Source organism: Lepidochelys kempii, chromosome 2 (assembly GCF_965140265.1).
Source record: "Lepidochelys kempii isolate rLepKem1 chromosome 2, rLepKem1.hap2, whole genome shotgun sequence".
Classification (NCBI taxonomy): domain Eukaryota; kingdom Metazoa; phylum Chordata; order Testudines; family Cheloniidae; genus Lepidochelys; species Lepidochelys kempii.
In genome coordinates, this window is record NC_133257.1 from 268,237,499 (window position 1) to 268,253,095 (window position 15,597).

At 55.2% G+C, this 15,597-nt stretch overlaps 1 protein-coding gene across 3 annotated transcripts; it reads left to right on the top strand.

Annotated features, from left to right (window-relative positions):
* Nucleotides 1-2,499: 2,499 nt before the first annotated feature.
* On the top strand, nt 2,500-14,850 carry LOC140905765 (zinc finger protein 783-like). Of its 3 annotated transcripts, none has more exons than XM_073329205.1 (7): nt 2,500-2,646; nt 4,179-4,574; nt 5,026-5,152; nt 6,733-6,846; nt 11,701-11,829; nt 11,947-12,078; nt 13,214-14,850. In XM_073329205.1, the coding sequence occupies exons 1-7, from the start codon at nt 2,515-2,517 to the stop codon at nt 14,227-14,229; spliced, it is 2,046 nt and encodes a 681-aa protein (XP_073185306.1). In that variant the 5' UTR covers nt 2,500-2,514; the 3' UTR covers nt 14,230-14,850. The 3 variants fall into 3 exon arrangements, with proteins under 3 accessions (XP_073185306.1, XP_073185307.1, XP_073185308.1); XM_073329206.1 differs by lacking the exon at nt 2,500-2,646 and adding an exon at nt 2,986-3,195; XM_073329207.1 differs by lacking the exon at nt 2,500-2,646 and adding an exon at nt 3,353-3,604.
* The last annotated feature ends 747 nt before the right edge of the window (nt 14,851-15,597 follow it).

The following is a 15,597-nucleotide window of genomic DNA, read 5'->3' on the forward strand; positions in this document are numbered from 1 at the left end:
CATGGACCCCGTACTGGCCCCTCTGCATGCTCCAGGTGAATTCACTGGAGTGTTGGAGGGTTCCAATGTTTTGGGGAGGTGGCGTTTATTTGATGTGCGGATGCATGCGGTTTGAATTCAGCGAGGACGGAAGGCTGGCAGGTTTTGGAAGAGCATTGTAGTTCACTGGGTTGGTCTGATGATTTGTAACACCTAGGAGCCCTAGTTAAGGACCGGGATCCTGCTGCACTAGGCACTGAAGGAACAAACAGAACTGAAAGACAGCCCCCCCCCCCCCCCCCAGCTGACAATCTAAGTAAACATCGCTGAGAAAACTTCTCCAGCAGAGGGGGTCCATTGTCAGGACGCTTTTGTAAGGCTGCCTAGAATATCCTTCACCCTTGGCTTGCTGAATGTTGGATTCCCCAGGGAACTTGGAACAGGTAGAGGTAACTACATCACACTTTCATGTTTAAGCAAAGGAAATGCACACTGGTGAGCTCTTGGGGCAGGGACTGTCCCTGGCTGTTTGTGTTCCACCCAGCACAACCGGGTCTTGATCTGATGGGGTCTTTTAGGCACCGTTGCAATATAAATAACCCTTATTAATACACTGGTCACTCTGCCACCTAAGAAAGCTAATCCTTGGAGTCTGAAGGACTCAGGTATTGCAGCATTGGTTATGCCTCTGATTTCCAGTTTCAACGTTTTTTGCAGTTTTGCAGTTGCAGTTTGTGTTTTGCAGGCCCAAGGCTCTTAAGCAAAGTAGGATAAGCGAGACGTGGATCAATAAATGGTTAACAGATGGGAAACAAAGGGTAGGAATAAGTTGTCAGTTTTCACAATGGAAAGTGGTAAACAGCACTGGCCCCCAGGGATATGTACTGAGACCAGGGCTGTTCAACTTATTCATAAATGATCTGGAAAAAGGGGTAAACAGTGAGGTAGTAAAGTTTGCCGATGATACAAAATCACTCGAGAATAGTGCAAAGCAAACTGGGCAGAGTTACAGAGGGACCTCACAAAACGGCAGATGAAACTGAATGCTGATTAATGCACATTGGAAAAAACAATCCCCACTCTGCACAGAAAATGATGGGGTTGAGAACAGAGAGACAGGATGGGAGAGGTAATATCTTTTATTGGACCAACTTCTGTTGGGAGAGAGGCAAACTTCTGAGCTTAGAGCTCTTCTTCATGTCTAAAAGATACTACCTTACCCACCCTGTCACTCTTATATCCTGGGACCACCACAGCTACAACACAACGTACAACACTGGGGCCTAAATTAGCTGTTACCACTCCAGAGAGGCCTTGGAGTCATGGTGGACAGCACTCCGAGAACAGCTGCTCAATGTGCTGTCAGTCAAAAAAGCGAACAGACTGAGGAGCCATTAGAAAAGAGATAAGACACAAATTATCATAATGCCACTATACAAATCCATGGAATGCCCACACCTTGAATACTGCTGGCAGTTCTGGTCACCACATCTCAAAAAAGCTCTGTTAGAATTGGAAAAGGTTCAGAGAAGGGCAGCAAAAACGATGAGAGTCTGGAACAACTTCCATGCGAGAGGTTAAAAATACGGGGACTTTCAGCTTGGAGAAGAGACGATGAAGGGGGGCTACAACTGAGGTCTATAAAACCATGATTGGTCTGGAAAAAGTCAACAAGGAAGTGTTATTTACGCCCTCACATAACACAAGAACTAGGGGTCACCCAGAGGTGAAAGTAAGCCGGTACACCCTGGTACGGTGTACCAGCAAGAGCTGGTGCACTGTACCGGGACCGGCTTTCCCAAATGGCAATTTAAAGCCCTGGGGTAGGGGTGGCGGGGCTGCAGCGGGGATTTAAAGGGCTGAGACGGTAGTCACAGCTGGGGCCCTTTAAATTCCCGACAGAGCTCGGCTGCCGCTATCCCAGGGCTCGGGCAGCAGGGCTCCGACGGGGATTTAAAGGGCTTGGGGCTCCGGCAGCTGTTACCACAGTGGAGCCCCAGGCCCTTTAAAGCTCTGTCAGAGCCCAGAGCCCCAGGGTAGCGGTGGCAGCCGGGAGCCCCCAGGGCTCTGCTGCGGTGGCGGCAGCGGGAGCCCTGGGCCCTTTGAATCGCTCCTGAGCCCCGGGGCTCCCAGCCGCCTCTGCAGCTGGTAGCTCGCTGGTGATTTACAGGGCCCCGGGCTCCCAGCCCCCACGACCGCAGCTGGAGCCCTGGCCCTGCCTCTTCTGGTTGAGGCCACGCCCCCTGCTCAGGACTCCCGCTTACTGTTAAATCCTCTAACTTACTTTCACCCCTGGGGTCACCCAATGAAATGAACAGGCAGCAGGTTTAAAACACAAGAGGAAGTAGTCACACAGCGCACAGTCAACCTGTGGAACTCCTTGCCAGAGGATGTTGTGAAGGCCAAGACTAGAACAGGGTTCAAAAAAGAACTAGATAAATTCACGGAGGACAGGTCCATCAGTGGCTATCGGCAGGGATGGAACCCCGTGTTTTGGGGGTCCCTAAACCTCTGAGTGCCAGAAGCTGGGAGTGGATGACAGGGGCGGGATCCCTGGATAATTGCCCCGGTCTGTTCATTCCCTCTGGGGCACCTGGCACCGGCCCCAGTCAGAGACAGGGCACTGGGCACCATGGCCCATGGGTCTGCCCCAGTCCAGCCCTTCAGGTGAGGTGTGGGGTTCCGGGTTCCCAGCTCGCTGTGCTGAAGGGGCAGCCTGAGCCCAGGAGCGGGGCTGCCCCGCAGGGGTCTCCCAGCCCCGGGTGTTTCTGCTGCAGCCCCGCGGGGTCCGCACCCCCGTCCGCCGCGGGCGGGCTCGCACCCGGGGCCGGGGCCAGGGCGCAGCCTGGACCCAGCGGCTCCCGACCCCCGCCGCGGGCTTTGCCACAGCCGAGACCGAGCCGCGCTCGGGGCGGAGATTGGCCCCGGCGGCCCCGCACAGGCCGGCCCCGGCCTCCCGGCCCAGCCCCGCCTGCCGCCGCCAGGGGCCGCTGCCGCCCCGCCCCGCTCCGCCGCTCCCGGCCCCGGCAGCCAGGCCGCGGCTCCCTCCCTCCCTGCGGGCCGCGCTCGCTCTGCTCCGCCCGGCAGCGGGGCCGGCCCGTGGCGAGGCGGCGCCGGGACTCTGCCCAGCCCGCAGCGGGAGCGGGGCTCGGCCGGGCCGGGCCCGCGGGAGCAGCCCCGCCCGGGGGGGCCATGGCCGAGCGGGCCGCTGCCCAGGTAAGGGCCCGGCGGGCGGGGGGGCCCCGGGAGCGCGGTGCTGCCCGGCCGGGCTGGGGCTGAGCCCCGGGGCGGCTCCGGGCTCCCCCCCGGCCCGGCCAGGGCTGCCCGCGGGCGGGGCGGTCCCGGCCCGTTTCTCCTGCTCCGGGGTCCGCCGCACGCTGCGGGCACCTTCCGGGTTAGCGGGGAAATTAACCCGAGCGCGCCGGGGCAGGACCGTGGGGACCCGGCCCGTGTCCGAGCAGAGACCGTGGCCTAGCGCTGCTCCGTTGTCACCGGTCCCGGTGCCAGCGTGCCCGGCCCTGGGCGGGTCCCAGAGCGACCCCTCCGAGATCTAAACGCCAAACCCTGCGGTGGGCACCGCCGGCTGTCCTGGGGCTCCCGGGGACTAGCCAGACCAGCTGGGAAGGTCAGATCTGGCACTGGGCCAACGTCTGTTGGGGGGCGAGACTCTCTCCTGGCACCACCGGGTATCCCGCATGGGTAGCAGGAGACGGGTTGTGCCGACAGGGGTTGGAAGGTGGGTTCTGAATCTGCTTGAACCCTGGCAAATTGTGGCCGGTGATGGGATCTAAAAACGAGGCCACCCACTTAATAGAATTGCCGCTAATGGGGCCACAGTAAACCCCTTGAGTCTTGTCGTCAGACCCCGCCCTGTGTCGCTAGATTTCACGTGATAAGGTCTGCGATCCCACCTGAAGCCTGTGATGAAAATATCAGTAGGTCTGTGACTGCCGCACCTGGGCAGTGCTGAGCAGCATGGAGCCTGGGAGCAGCTCTGTGTTGTGCCTCGGGTGACCAGATAGAAAGTGTGAAAAATGGGGATAGGCGGTGGGAGGTAACAGGCGCCTATAGAAGAAAAGGCCCCGAATATCAGGACTGTCCCTATAAAATCGGGACATCTGGTCACCCTAATTTTGCCTCTATAGCTAGATTAGGGTACGACCTCGGGCTCAGTTTTCATTTGTTGTCCTTGCAAACAGGTTCTGGAACTGGACTCGGAGCAACAGGGGGTGATGCCTTTACAACCCCTTGCCGTCCCGGAACAAACTGTGAGAGAAACCCACCTGGGAACAGCAGCGATTTCCGTGGCTGTAATGACTTCAATCCAAGCCATGGAGAGGAAGGTGGAGGCTCACACCACACGGTGGCTGAACCTGGAGGGGAGAACTGGGACGACTGAGAAGAAACTAATAGACTGTGAGAGGACGGTGGTGGAGTTTGAGAACCAGCTGGAGAGTAAGTGGGCCGTGCTGGAGACTCTGGTCCAGGAGAATAATCTGCTGCAGAGGAGGCTGGAGAATGTGGAGAACCTGCTGAAAAACAGGAACTTCTGGATCCTGAGACTCCCCCCAGGCACTAAGGGGCAGGTTCCCCAGGTAACAGGGATGCGAGCAAAATAGAATATAGAATTATCAGATGGTCTTGTTCATTCACCATGCTGTGAATTCTTGGGACCACTTTGGGATGCTCCATGAGCTACGGAACTGTAGTTGCAAATTCAAGAAGGAAGTGGCTGGTGGAGGGATGGGTGATGTATGTGGGCCCAGCACATACACAGTGAGGCTTGTCAGCAGCCTGCAGAGGGATGAAGGTTTAAGCAACAGCAGTCCCCTGGAGGTGAGGAGGTCCTGAAGTCCTTTTACGGTACGGGGAAGGAAGAAAGGCTGCCCTGCCTTGTCCAGAGCGATAGTGATGGCCTGTGGTGACAGTGGGGCAGGGGGTTGTTTGTGCTCCTTGTCTCATAACTAATAAAAGATGTGAGGGGCTGTTAACAGGATGGTACAAAAGCAGCAGAAAGCGCTGAGCATGCAATGCGTGTGATTCCAGGTGCCGGTGACGTTCAACGACGTCTCCGTCTATTTCAATGAGCAGGAGTGGGAGAGCTTGGACGAATGGCAGAAGGAGCTTTACAAGAACGTGATGAAGGGGAACTATGAGACTTTGATCTCGCTGGGTAAGGATCCGTTCTCCCTCCTTCGTTAGAAGCGGTAAGTTGTGCGCAGTTCCTGGGCTGGAATCCAGCTCGGACTTACCCTCCACTCATGTTGCATTTTGCTAGGTCGGCGCTGGTAGCGCTCGAAGATTTTCTGAAAGATCAACTCCGTGCATCCTCCCATAGGAACAGAGTGAAAGTTACCCAGTGGTGGCTTGAGCTCTCCATGTCCTGTGCTTTCTTCCCTTGGATAACTGCATTTATCGGCTCCGGCCCGAGTCCTCTTTACAGAAATCTGGTGATGTCCACTCCTGACTTATCTTGATTCTTATACATGCTCCATCAATGTAGGTAGCACCCACGGGCCTTATCCTCACAAATCCCCGTAAGGTAGGGCAGTAGCATCACCATGTTGTGGATGGGGAATTGAGGCCCAGAGCGATTAAGAGCTACATTTTCAAAGGCTTAGAGACAGTCCCCACCACCGGGGCCAGATTTTCAGAAGGGCCGTGCTCCCACCATTCCGTGCTCTTCTGAAAATCTGCCCGGGGTCGCATGTGGATTCTGTGGCAGAGCTGGGTTTGGACCCAGGTCTTGGGAGCCTTCCCCGCGAGACCACCCTTCCTTGGAGTGTTGATGCAAAACTGCCTTCACCCACGAGCGATTTGCGTAGAAATTTAGTCTTCTAAATATAATGTTTTCCTGCCTTCATTTTAAATGGTAATTTTCTCCCCAAAAGAATATCGCATATTTAGAACCATCCTCTGGAAAGTCGCCGCCCTGCGCCAGCTCCTTCCAGCACAAAGAAGTAACAGAGACTATGTCAGGAGCTCTTTGCCCTGCCCTCCAAGGCCGCTACACCAGGCACTTGACACGTACTGGAACCCAGATATAGACTGGGAGGAGCAGGAGGCAGGACCTCCTCAACAGCGGGCCCCAGACTGGCGCATCCTCCCAGAGGAGGTCGGGGACACTCTTACCCCTGCCATCTTCAGGTCACTGGGGAGCGCTCAAAGGTAGCAACAACAAATGAAACCTAGAGAGGGGTCACAGAACCAGCATCCCTTCATAGCAAGGGCCCTGGTTACACCACGAGCAGGTCAGAGACTGGCTGCCCCAGGAAGATCTGACTGTGCCTTGTATCCTTGTCCAGCACATGGTTCCCCTGGCAAACCATCCAAGAGCCTTAACATTCTTCCTGGGAGAAATCCCCATGTGCATCTGCAGGGTGAATTCCACTGGCTAATACGGAGTTCCTGTGTCAAAGACCCTCCCTTCCTGCTGGACAGCTGAGATCTGAAGGCTCTGTAAAGGCCTGTGGATGGAATGGAGAGAACAGGATTTACTTGGCTGTCAGTATTGTGTGTTTTTGGTACAGTCTCTCTCCCTCACCCAGGGGCTCCCTACCTGGCTGATCTCTGTAGCTGGTGCCTCACACTGACGCAGCAAATGCTGGTAAATCTAAGTTAGAAGTTGAGCTGCTCAGGGAACTGTTCCTTTATTTGTCCTCCGAGCGCCAAGCACGGGCTAAGGGTGCTGTATAAACAGTCAAATTCTTTGTAAAGTCGTGCCCCCTGCTGTCATTCTTTCCTTTGAAATAGATTATGCCGTTTCCAAGCCTGACATCTTAGCCCGTATTGAGCAAGGGGAAGAACCATGTGTCCGGGATCAGCAGGACTCGGAGAAGGCAGAAATCCCTGTGGAGCCTTGCACAGGTGAGTGATGCTGCTTCTTCAGGTAGCGTCCCTGTGGGTGATCCACTGGAGGTGTATCTGCGCCTCTCGTTGGAGAATGTAGGTAGCAGGGTCTGTCCGGCCCGCGCTCGTGCCCTCTCCCCGTTGTGGTCTGCCTCGAGGCTATCTAGCACGGCCCAGGCAGTCTGCCCTCTGCTCCTTCTCAGTCGCCCTTAGCCCGGAAGCAGAGCATGATGTTTTCAGTCCTTAGCATTCCCGTTAGCTTTTGTCGTGCCCAGAGAGCCACGTGGCATTTTATTTCTTTGATTCTTAAAAAAAATTTAATCCTCTGTCGACCCTTTTCCCGAGGGGTGCTCAAAACCTGCTCTGCCCCAGGCCCCGCCCCCACCGCACCCCTTCCCCTAGGCCACGCCCCCACCCTGCCTTTCCCCGCCCCATTCCCCCCTCTGCTCTGTGCTCGCTCTACCTCTTCCTGCCCCCGCTCCTCCTGCTCACCGCTGAGCAGCTGATCCTCGGCGGACAGGAGGTGCTGGGGGGAGGGGAAGGAGCTGACTGGTGGGGCCTGCCGGTGGGTGCTGAGCACCCACTCTTTTTTCCCTGTGGGTGCTCCAGCCCCAGAGCACCCATAAAGTTGGCACCTAAGTAGGGGCATGACCGTTTCCCACCGTGCTTTAAAAGGTGCCTCTCCTGCAGGGAGGCAATGCCAGTGGTGGACAGACACTCTTGTTGCATCTCTCGGAGAGGCACGTAGTCTGTAGAAGTGCAGCTTCTGCCAGCAGCTGAAGGCTAGATCCCGAAAGAACCGGCAACAAAACTGGAAACTCCTCCCCGTGGAGCGTGCTCTTAAACTGGCATCTGACCCTGGTCCTGAATCCGCTCCAGAGTCTTCAACCTCCAGAGAGGGAGAATCGCAGAGACAGTCGGCTGACTTCCCCCTCTAAAGTCTCTAGAAAAAAGGGCTGCAAGCCCTCAAACCAAGCTCTTGACCAGCCAAAGGGGATCCCCGGTGTGTTTGGTCACCTTGGCACCGATGACTCCGAAGCACGGCACCAAGAGCTCGCCTAGGGACCCACGGGGCACAGGCTGGGGAACGGGCACCACTGTCGGTACCGTCTCTACAAAATCGGCGCCAATAAAACGATCCTTGGCACGGAGCACTTCAAAGCAGCTCCTGTTGGAACGAGCCGCACATAAAAGGCCGTCAGTACTGACGAGTCAGCATCGACCACAGTGGTACTACCAGAGTTCTGCTTCTCTAGGGACCTTCTGGTTATGGAGGAACCAGAGTCCCCACTACTCGGTACCCAGGCTCCAGCACCGAGCCCATCTCGGTCCCCAGAACCACCATTGGCACCGGGGCATTCACCTCCAGAGCCCTTATCAGCCCCACCCCACTCCAGTGGGGACTCAGTGACCAGGAGGACCGCTTTTCTCTGGTCTTACGTCACAACCCTCCATTACAGCATTTGAGACCTACACAGCTGCACCCATGCTCAGATCTCCAATCTTCCTGGTATGGTCCCCCGTGGGTAGTGACACCCATGCCCTTTCCCCCTCAGTGGTCTTACTGGGATCCATGGGCAGCCCACAGGCCCCACACCTCTCGAGGATCTAGAATCTCCCACAGAGAGTCCTCCAGACAGTCTCCTCTGGCCTCTGTATCCAGAGGCTTGGGAAGAAACTTTCAAGCAACAGGAGGCCAGACTAGAGGTGAAAACCACTCCACTGATGAACATCTCCTCCTCCTCCTCACCAGATCAGGTGGTGATGCCCCCTCTTCCATCATTAGCTGATGATTTTAAGCTTTTCCAAGATCTTACTAAGAGGATGGGTGAGGCTCTGCAAATTCCCTTCGAGGCAGTGAAAGACTCACACCACAAATTTGGACATACTGCACACCTCTTCTTCTTCCAGAATTGCCCTCCCAGTCAATGAGGTGCTTTTAGACTCTGCCAAGGCCATCTGGCAGACACCGGCCTCTATTGCAAGAGGGCAGACAAAAAATATTACGTGTCCCTCAAGGAGGCAGATTGGTCTTTTCATTCACTGTCAGCCCAACTCTTTCATCCTGGATGCTGTTAACATGCAAGGAAAGTGACATCACATTAGATCCACCCCCAGTGACAGAGCCTGGAAGAGGCTCGACCAATCGGGGAGGAAGGCATACTCTTCATGACTTTACAATTCAGGGTTTCGACTATCAAGCCCTAATGGCCCAATACGACTACATGAACTATGCAGAACCCAACGTCTTCATTGACCACTTGCCAGAAGTGCAAAAGGAACAATTTCAAGCCATCGTGCAAGAGGGCCCAGTTCAGTCTCGACAGCAGAGGTGATGAGGCGGCGTCCTGGTTACACCTCTCGGGGGTGCCGGAGGAAGTGCAGACAGCAGCTGAGAACCTCCCATTCGAAGGGCCCAAACTCTTGGCTAACAAAACAGAGGCATCACTCCACACCTTAAAGGACTCGAGAGCCACACTACGTGCTTTAGGAATCTAAACCCTGGGATGGAAAAGGAAATTCAGTTCACAGCCACCTCACAGATCCCAGCCACCTCAGTTCTCCCCAGCACAATGATATTATGAGCTACAGTGTAAGAGGCCCAGGATGTAAAAAGCACAAGCCGTCAGTCTCCCGATCCTCACCTCTTAACCCTCGTCCTCAAAACACCAAATTATGAGGTCGAGGGCCCAAGCATCCACTCCTTGCAACAGCTGCTGCGACGTACGGACCTGTCATATCCCTTCGGAAGTCGCCTGAGTCTTCCTCAGGAGCTGGAAGATCATCACCTCTGACAAATGGGCCTTAGAGGCTGTTTCAAAGGGTTACTCCATCCACCTCATGTCCCTTCTCTCCTTTCCCCTGGTCCCTCTTCAGGGACCCTTCTCATGAGAGACTATTATGCCAGGAAATAGACCACCTGTTTATGCCTCGGAGCCATAGAACCAGTCCCTACTCACCTCCGAGGCAAAGGTTTTATTCCAGATATTTCCTGATCCCCAAGAAATGGGAGGTTGGAGACCCATATTGGATCAAAGGGCACTAAACAGATACGTGAAGGTGCAAAGGTTCAAGGTGGTCACACTAGCAGCCATTATTCTGTAACTGGAACCAGGAGCTTGATTCTTGGCCCTCGACCTACAAGACGCCGACTCCCACATCTCAATCTGACTGTCGCACAGGAGAGTCCTGCGATTTACCTTTGGGCAGGGCTATCAGCAGTACAGAGTGCTCCTGTTCAGCCTCTTGTCCGCACCCATTGTGTTCTCCCATATCCTCTCCGTCGCAGTGGTGCGCCTACGAACATTAGGTATTGTCATTTACCCACACCTGGACGACTGCCTTCTCAAGGCTCGTTCCTTCGAAGATGCCCTGCAGGCCACCCAGAAGACTATGCACATGGTTGCACAATTGGGGCTTCAGCTCAATACCCAGAAATCGACCCTGACCCCAGTTCAATAGCAGGAGTTTATTGGTGCCAAGCTCGACGCAGGGCACTGAGCGCATTCCTCTCACTGCACAGAATCTCATAGGGACAGGCCAGGCCAGCCCACAAACCCCAGCCAGGAAGCGCCTCCAGGTTCTCAGGCATGTGGCAGCATGCACGTTTGACTCCACACACTCGACTGTACGTGAGAAACTCGCCTGTTTTCCAAAACCACCCTGTGACATAGAGAGGCAATACTGCATATGATGGCTGTTCGGAGAGCCCTAGCATTTTATTTGGACAGGACTAAGGACGTCAGGAAGTCTCCTAAACTCTTCCTTTCATTCGCAGAAAGATCCAAAGGCTCCACAATATCAGCTCAAAGGCTCTCGAAATGGGTCTCCGGTTGCCCTAACCACTGTTACATGCGTGTAACCTCCTGCCCCCATCAGGAATCCCAAGCACTCCACGAGAGCCGTTTCCCCCTTGGTCGCGTTTCTTAAAGACGTCCCCATCTCAGAAATCTGCAGGGCCTCTGCCCATGCTTTGGCGCGATTCCTCGGGACTCAGCCTCTCGCGCCATCTTTGGCTCCTCAGCACTATCGTCAGTGACAGACCGCACCCCGAGGCCCCAGCCCGCCACGGGGGATACCGCTGGGAAGTCGCTGTGGTGGAGCGCCCATAGGGACAGCACTCAGAGAAGAGGACGTTACTCCCCTTGTGCCGTAACGATGGTTTTTCCGAGACGCGTGACCCTGTGGGTGCTCCTGCCCCCCGACTTTGGAGTTCTCGACAAGGAGCTCTGCGGTAGAGAAGGAACGGAGGCTGGTTCACCCGCGCAGCGCTAGATGGCCTCCAGGCAGGCCACGAGGGAGGGAGAGCGCGTGTGCGGGCCGACCGAACGCTGCTACCTAGATTCTTTGAGAGGCGCGGCCGCCCAGACGCACCTACAGTGGCACACCCATAGGCATGCTACTCGGAGAGCCGTGTAACTTTCTCCTTAATCTGAAGCTCCGAGTCCTTCGAAATCTGTCATTCTGTCTATACCAGGATCCCTCCTGCCGCCTAGCTGGGGCCCCTCCCCCATTTAACAATAAAGGAAGGAGTGACTGCGATCAGTTTGTGAGCCTGGGGCTGAGAACCCAGGTCCTTAGTTTCAGGGATTGAGGTCTGTCACACGGCGAGGTTGTGTTGGTGGGATTGGATTTTCACTGCTGTGGGATGACCTAGTGAAAACGACACTCGTGCTTTTCACTAGGCTGTGACACCAGCCATAACTGATGGAGTATATCCCCCAGTGACTAACTACTGACTTGCTTTCCAAAACCATCTTCCCCTGGAGCTCAAAGTGCTTTGCAAATGTTAGTGAGGATGAAATCCCTGTGCCCAAAATGCTGCTTTTAAATAGGTGGCTATCGGTAAAATGACGTAATTCTCTTTCTCAGGGCCGGAATCCCCCATGTTGACAAGTGACACTCTGTCACAGATCAAACAAGAGGAGGAACCCCATATGCAGGATCAAGGGGTCTTGGAGGAAAGTAAAATCCCAACAGACCCACCACACCGCAGCCCAGGTGAGTAACTGACTAACCCAACCAGAAACAGCAAGAGCAATAAATCCTGTCTTTATGAGTGCCTTCTTGCTGTATGTAATCCAGTGGTAACCAGCACTTGTCATCTCTTCACGGCAGATGTTCCTCACGGCTTCCTACCAGTCCTCACCAACTGCAGGCAGTTAATGCCTCCTATCACCCGTCCTTCCTCTGAGTGTTCGGAGGAGTCAGTGAAGCAGAGCTGGTCCCCTCCTCTTCCCTCTGATGAAGGTATTTGGAGAAAGCAACGTTTGTGTTTTGTTGCAACTCTTAAGTCACCTCATCAGGTGCCTCAGCCCAGACAGCACTAAGCTGCTCGGGGGACGGCGTGATGTTCATCTGCCTGTCTCTGCCTGACAATTTCAGGACAGGCCTTTGAGATGCAGATAGTCTCAGGGAGGAGAGAAATGACTGTAAATCCCACTGTCCACCAGAAAGGTTGTAAAGAGTAAGAAATGCCATGGTGTATGCTATCACTGGCTTTTTCTGCTTCAGAGAAGGAACAGCTGGTATGTTAATTATATTCCCTCCACAGCTGCTCTGATCACACAGGACTGAATGGAGTGCATTCGATGGTCCGATTCCTCCCTCCTGTAACTCCAGCGATCATGTCTGATGGTAGGGGGGCTGGCCTACTCTTTCAGCCCAGCTTTGAGGTTGTTCAGAACCAAAAATGACTGAAATCAGCTAATGAGCAGAGCTGTTAAAAACACACCGCTGCTATTCCGACGCTGCACTAAAACGTGCCCATTGTTTCCTCTTCAGTTCTCTGGGTGCAGCCAGGGTCAGAGTCTGCCGGCAGTGTCGTTCCATGTCTGGAATTAGAGAGCTTTGGGACGTGGCTCTTACAGTTCATCCTCTCAGTTCTCAGCCAGAGAGGAACTGCCAAGTGACTTTGTTAAATCACTGACCAGTCAAACCCAGCCTCCATGTCTCGTGCTGTTAACGTCAGGCTGTCCATGACAAAACCTCAGACGCATAACGGGATCACTCAAGGGTGACTCTAAAGCCTGTCTTCTTGGAGAGAAGCCTGAGGCCACTTGGGAAGCGGGTTACCCAACAGGGAAGTCTCCTGGTGCGACTCACCCTGTGCAGTGAGGCCGTGAGAGGCCTGTGTGTCACTGAAAGCCCAGATCAGGCCCAGAGGTCAGTTTTACTCTGCTAATAGTAGGTCATTTCCTAACCTCTGTGAACACGGAGATGGGAAATGTCTGCCTCTTTCTAAACAGCCAGTGCCTCGCACTATGCCAGCGTGACAGGACCCAGCCCCTGAGATTCCTGAGGAATCAGGAAAGTCCGAACCTTTAGGTTTCCTTCATATCAAACCGATGGAGTGAATAATCTCTGGATTCTGTTTAATTTCCAGCTGATGAGGGGATTGTGATCAAAACCGAGGTGCAGCAAGTGGAGGAAGTGCCAGGGACGTTGCTGGAAAGAGCAAAAGAGGAAGCTGTCTTGGGCCCTTGGGAGCATGACCAGGGCCCTGGGGAGGAACTTCCTGAAAACCTGGAGGTGCCAGGGATGTTATTGGGAAGGTTTGAAGAGGAGGATTTCCAGGATCCTGGGGAGGTAACAGCCGGGGAGGTTGCATGCAGCTCAGTAACACAGCAGAGAAACCACGCAGAGAGCAGGACAGTGAACTCCGCTCACTGGGGTGGGGCCCTGATCCACCACCAGAGAAAGAGCACTCGAGAGAGACTGTTTGTATGCACAGTGTGCGGGAAGAGCTTTCGGCTGAAGATAAATCTCATCATCCACCAGAAGGGCCACGCAAACGAGCTGCTGTACGAGTGCCCAAACTGTGGGGAAAGTTTCAGAGCCAAGCAGAAATTTCTGCTGCATCTGCGACACCAGACAGCTGCGGGGGCCTGCGGGCTCCCGGCTCCTCAGGAACGTTCCTGCCAAGCGGCTCCCCCTGAGTCCCAGCCCCGAAACCAGACTGAAGACGGTTCCAGCGGGATCACCAAACGGGTCAAGAGGCTGGCTCACAAATCGAGTCTGAGCAAATACCAGCCGCCTCGTGTGCAAAGGACATACACGTGCAGGGAGTGCATGGAGCACTTCTCCAAGAGGAGGTGTCTCGTCCTGCACAAAAGGGTGCATGCCGACCGCAGCAAGGGATCGCTCATACTGTGTCCGTACTGCAGCAAGAGCTTCACCCGTCCCTCCGACCTCATCCGGCACCAGAGGATCCACACCGGGGAGCGGCCCTACCAGTGTGCCCAGTGTCACAAAACCTTCAACCGGCACCACCACCTTGTGGACCACCAGAAAATCCATACGGAGCGAGAGAGGCCCTACCAGTGCGGCGAGTGCGGGAAGGCCTACATCCGCCGGCAGCACCTCCTCAAACACAAACACAGCCACAGGAAGAAACCGTAACCGGCCAGCGAGCCGGGCTGCAGAAACCCTGCGGGGTCAGCGCGGCAGTCTCCAGGAGGGAGACGCTGAATGGCTCAAAGGCTTCCAGGCTGAGTAGCCGCCCCCGGTCTGCCCTCGTTCACAGCCATGCAAGCTGGGGGGCTGTGCGGGTGTAGCCAAGGGGAGGATTGGTCTTTGGTTTTTAATGAGCTACAGCCAATTCACCTGGGAGACGAGGGTGTCGTGTTGATTTCACCTTATCCGGCTAAGGTAACGAAGGCCAAGCCATGGGGCGTCCGTGCAGCTGGCAGACGTGACGACCCAGGCAGATTTGGTCCGGGATAAGAGGTTACAAGAAAACAACTGCACTAGAGCAGGGTGTCACGATCGCAGGAAAACGAACTGGCAGCAAATTCATATTTAAGTGGAAAACTCTGGTTTTTATGGGACGATACACAGGGATGGAGGGCGGAAACGGGCGGCTCGCGGGAGCGGATAAGTGACTCCTGTGTCCAGCGTTTCATACGTGTCAGTATTTAAACAGATTCCAAAGCCGGACGGGCACATTGGGGTCCTCTGGTCCGACCACCTGTATAACACACCCCATGTGACTTGCACAAAAGAATTCCTGGATGAAATAGAGCATCTCTCTCTTTTTTTTTTTTTTTTGGTTACAAAAAACCCCCAGTCTTGATTTAAAATTGTGACTAGCCTGGGAACCTGGGGCTCCACTTTCTGGGGCGGGGCAGGGCTGAGAGGGGAGGGCCCTGCTCTCACTGTGTTGCTCACGCGGCTGTGAAGCCAGGTGCCAGTTTGCTGGTGCAGGGTCCGGGCCCATGCATGCTGCCAGGGCTGTGTGGGGGAAAAGCCCCCAGCGGCCCACTGTGTGGGAGGGGGTGTCGGTGCTTGATCCTGCACTCGGTTCATTCCAAATGCCCACTGACCCTGGTGCCTGGGGAGCATAGAGCCCTGCAGCCGGTTCCCCTGCTCCGCCTGATGACCTCATGGGTGGGCGAGAAGTGGGCCCAGAGGGCAGCTGAAAAATCCCAGTGGCCCTGTGCAGTGAGAGTGTGGGGGAGAGGAAGGAGCCCTCCCCTCTACCTCTGCAGGGGTGTGAAAGGAGATGAGGAGGGGGCTGCACATGAGGGCTGGAACCAGCTTGAAAGGCCAATGGGCATGGGGGAGAATAGGCCGGTGGGGGAGGAGGGGAAGACAGGATGACAGAGAAAAGGAAAAACTGGCGGGGGAGAGGGAGAGGGAGGTAAGAAGAGATGGTGTAGCAGGTCAAGCACTCACCGCTGCAGCGCCTCCTGCTGGTTGCTTCAGGAATTAGCTCAATTCCAGCTGTCGGAGCACCCTCTGCTGGCCGGTGTCTCACCCGCCTCAAGC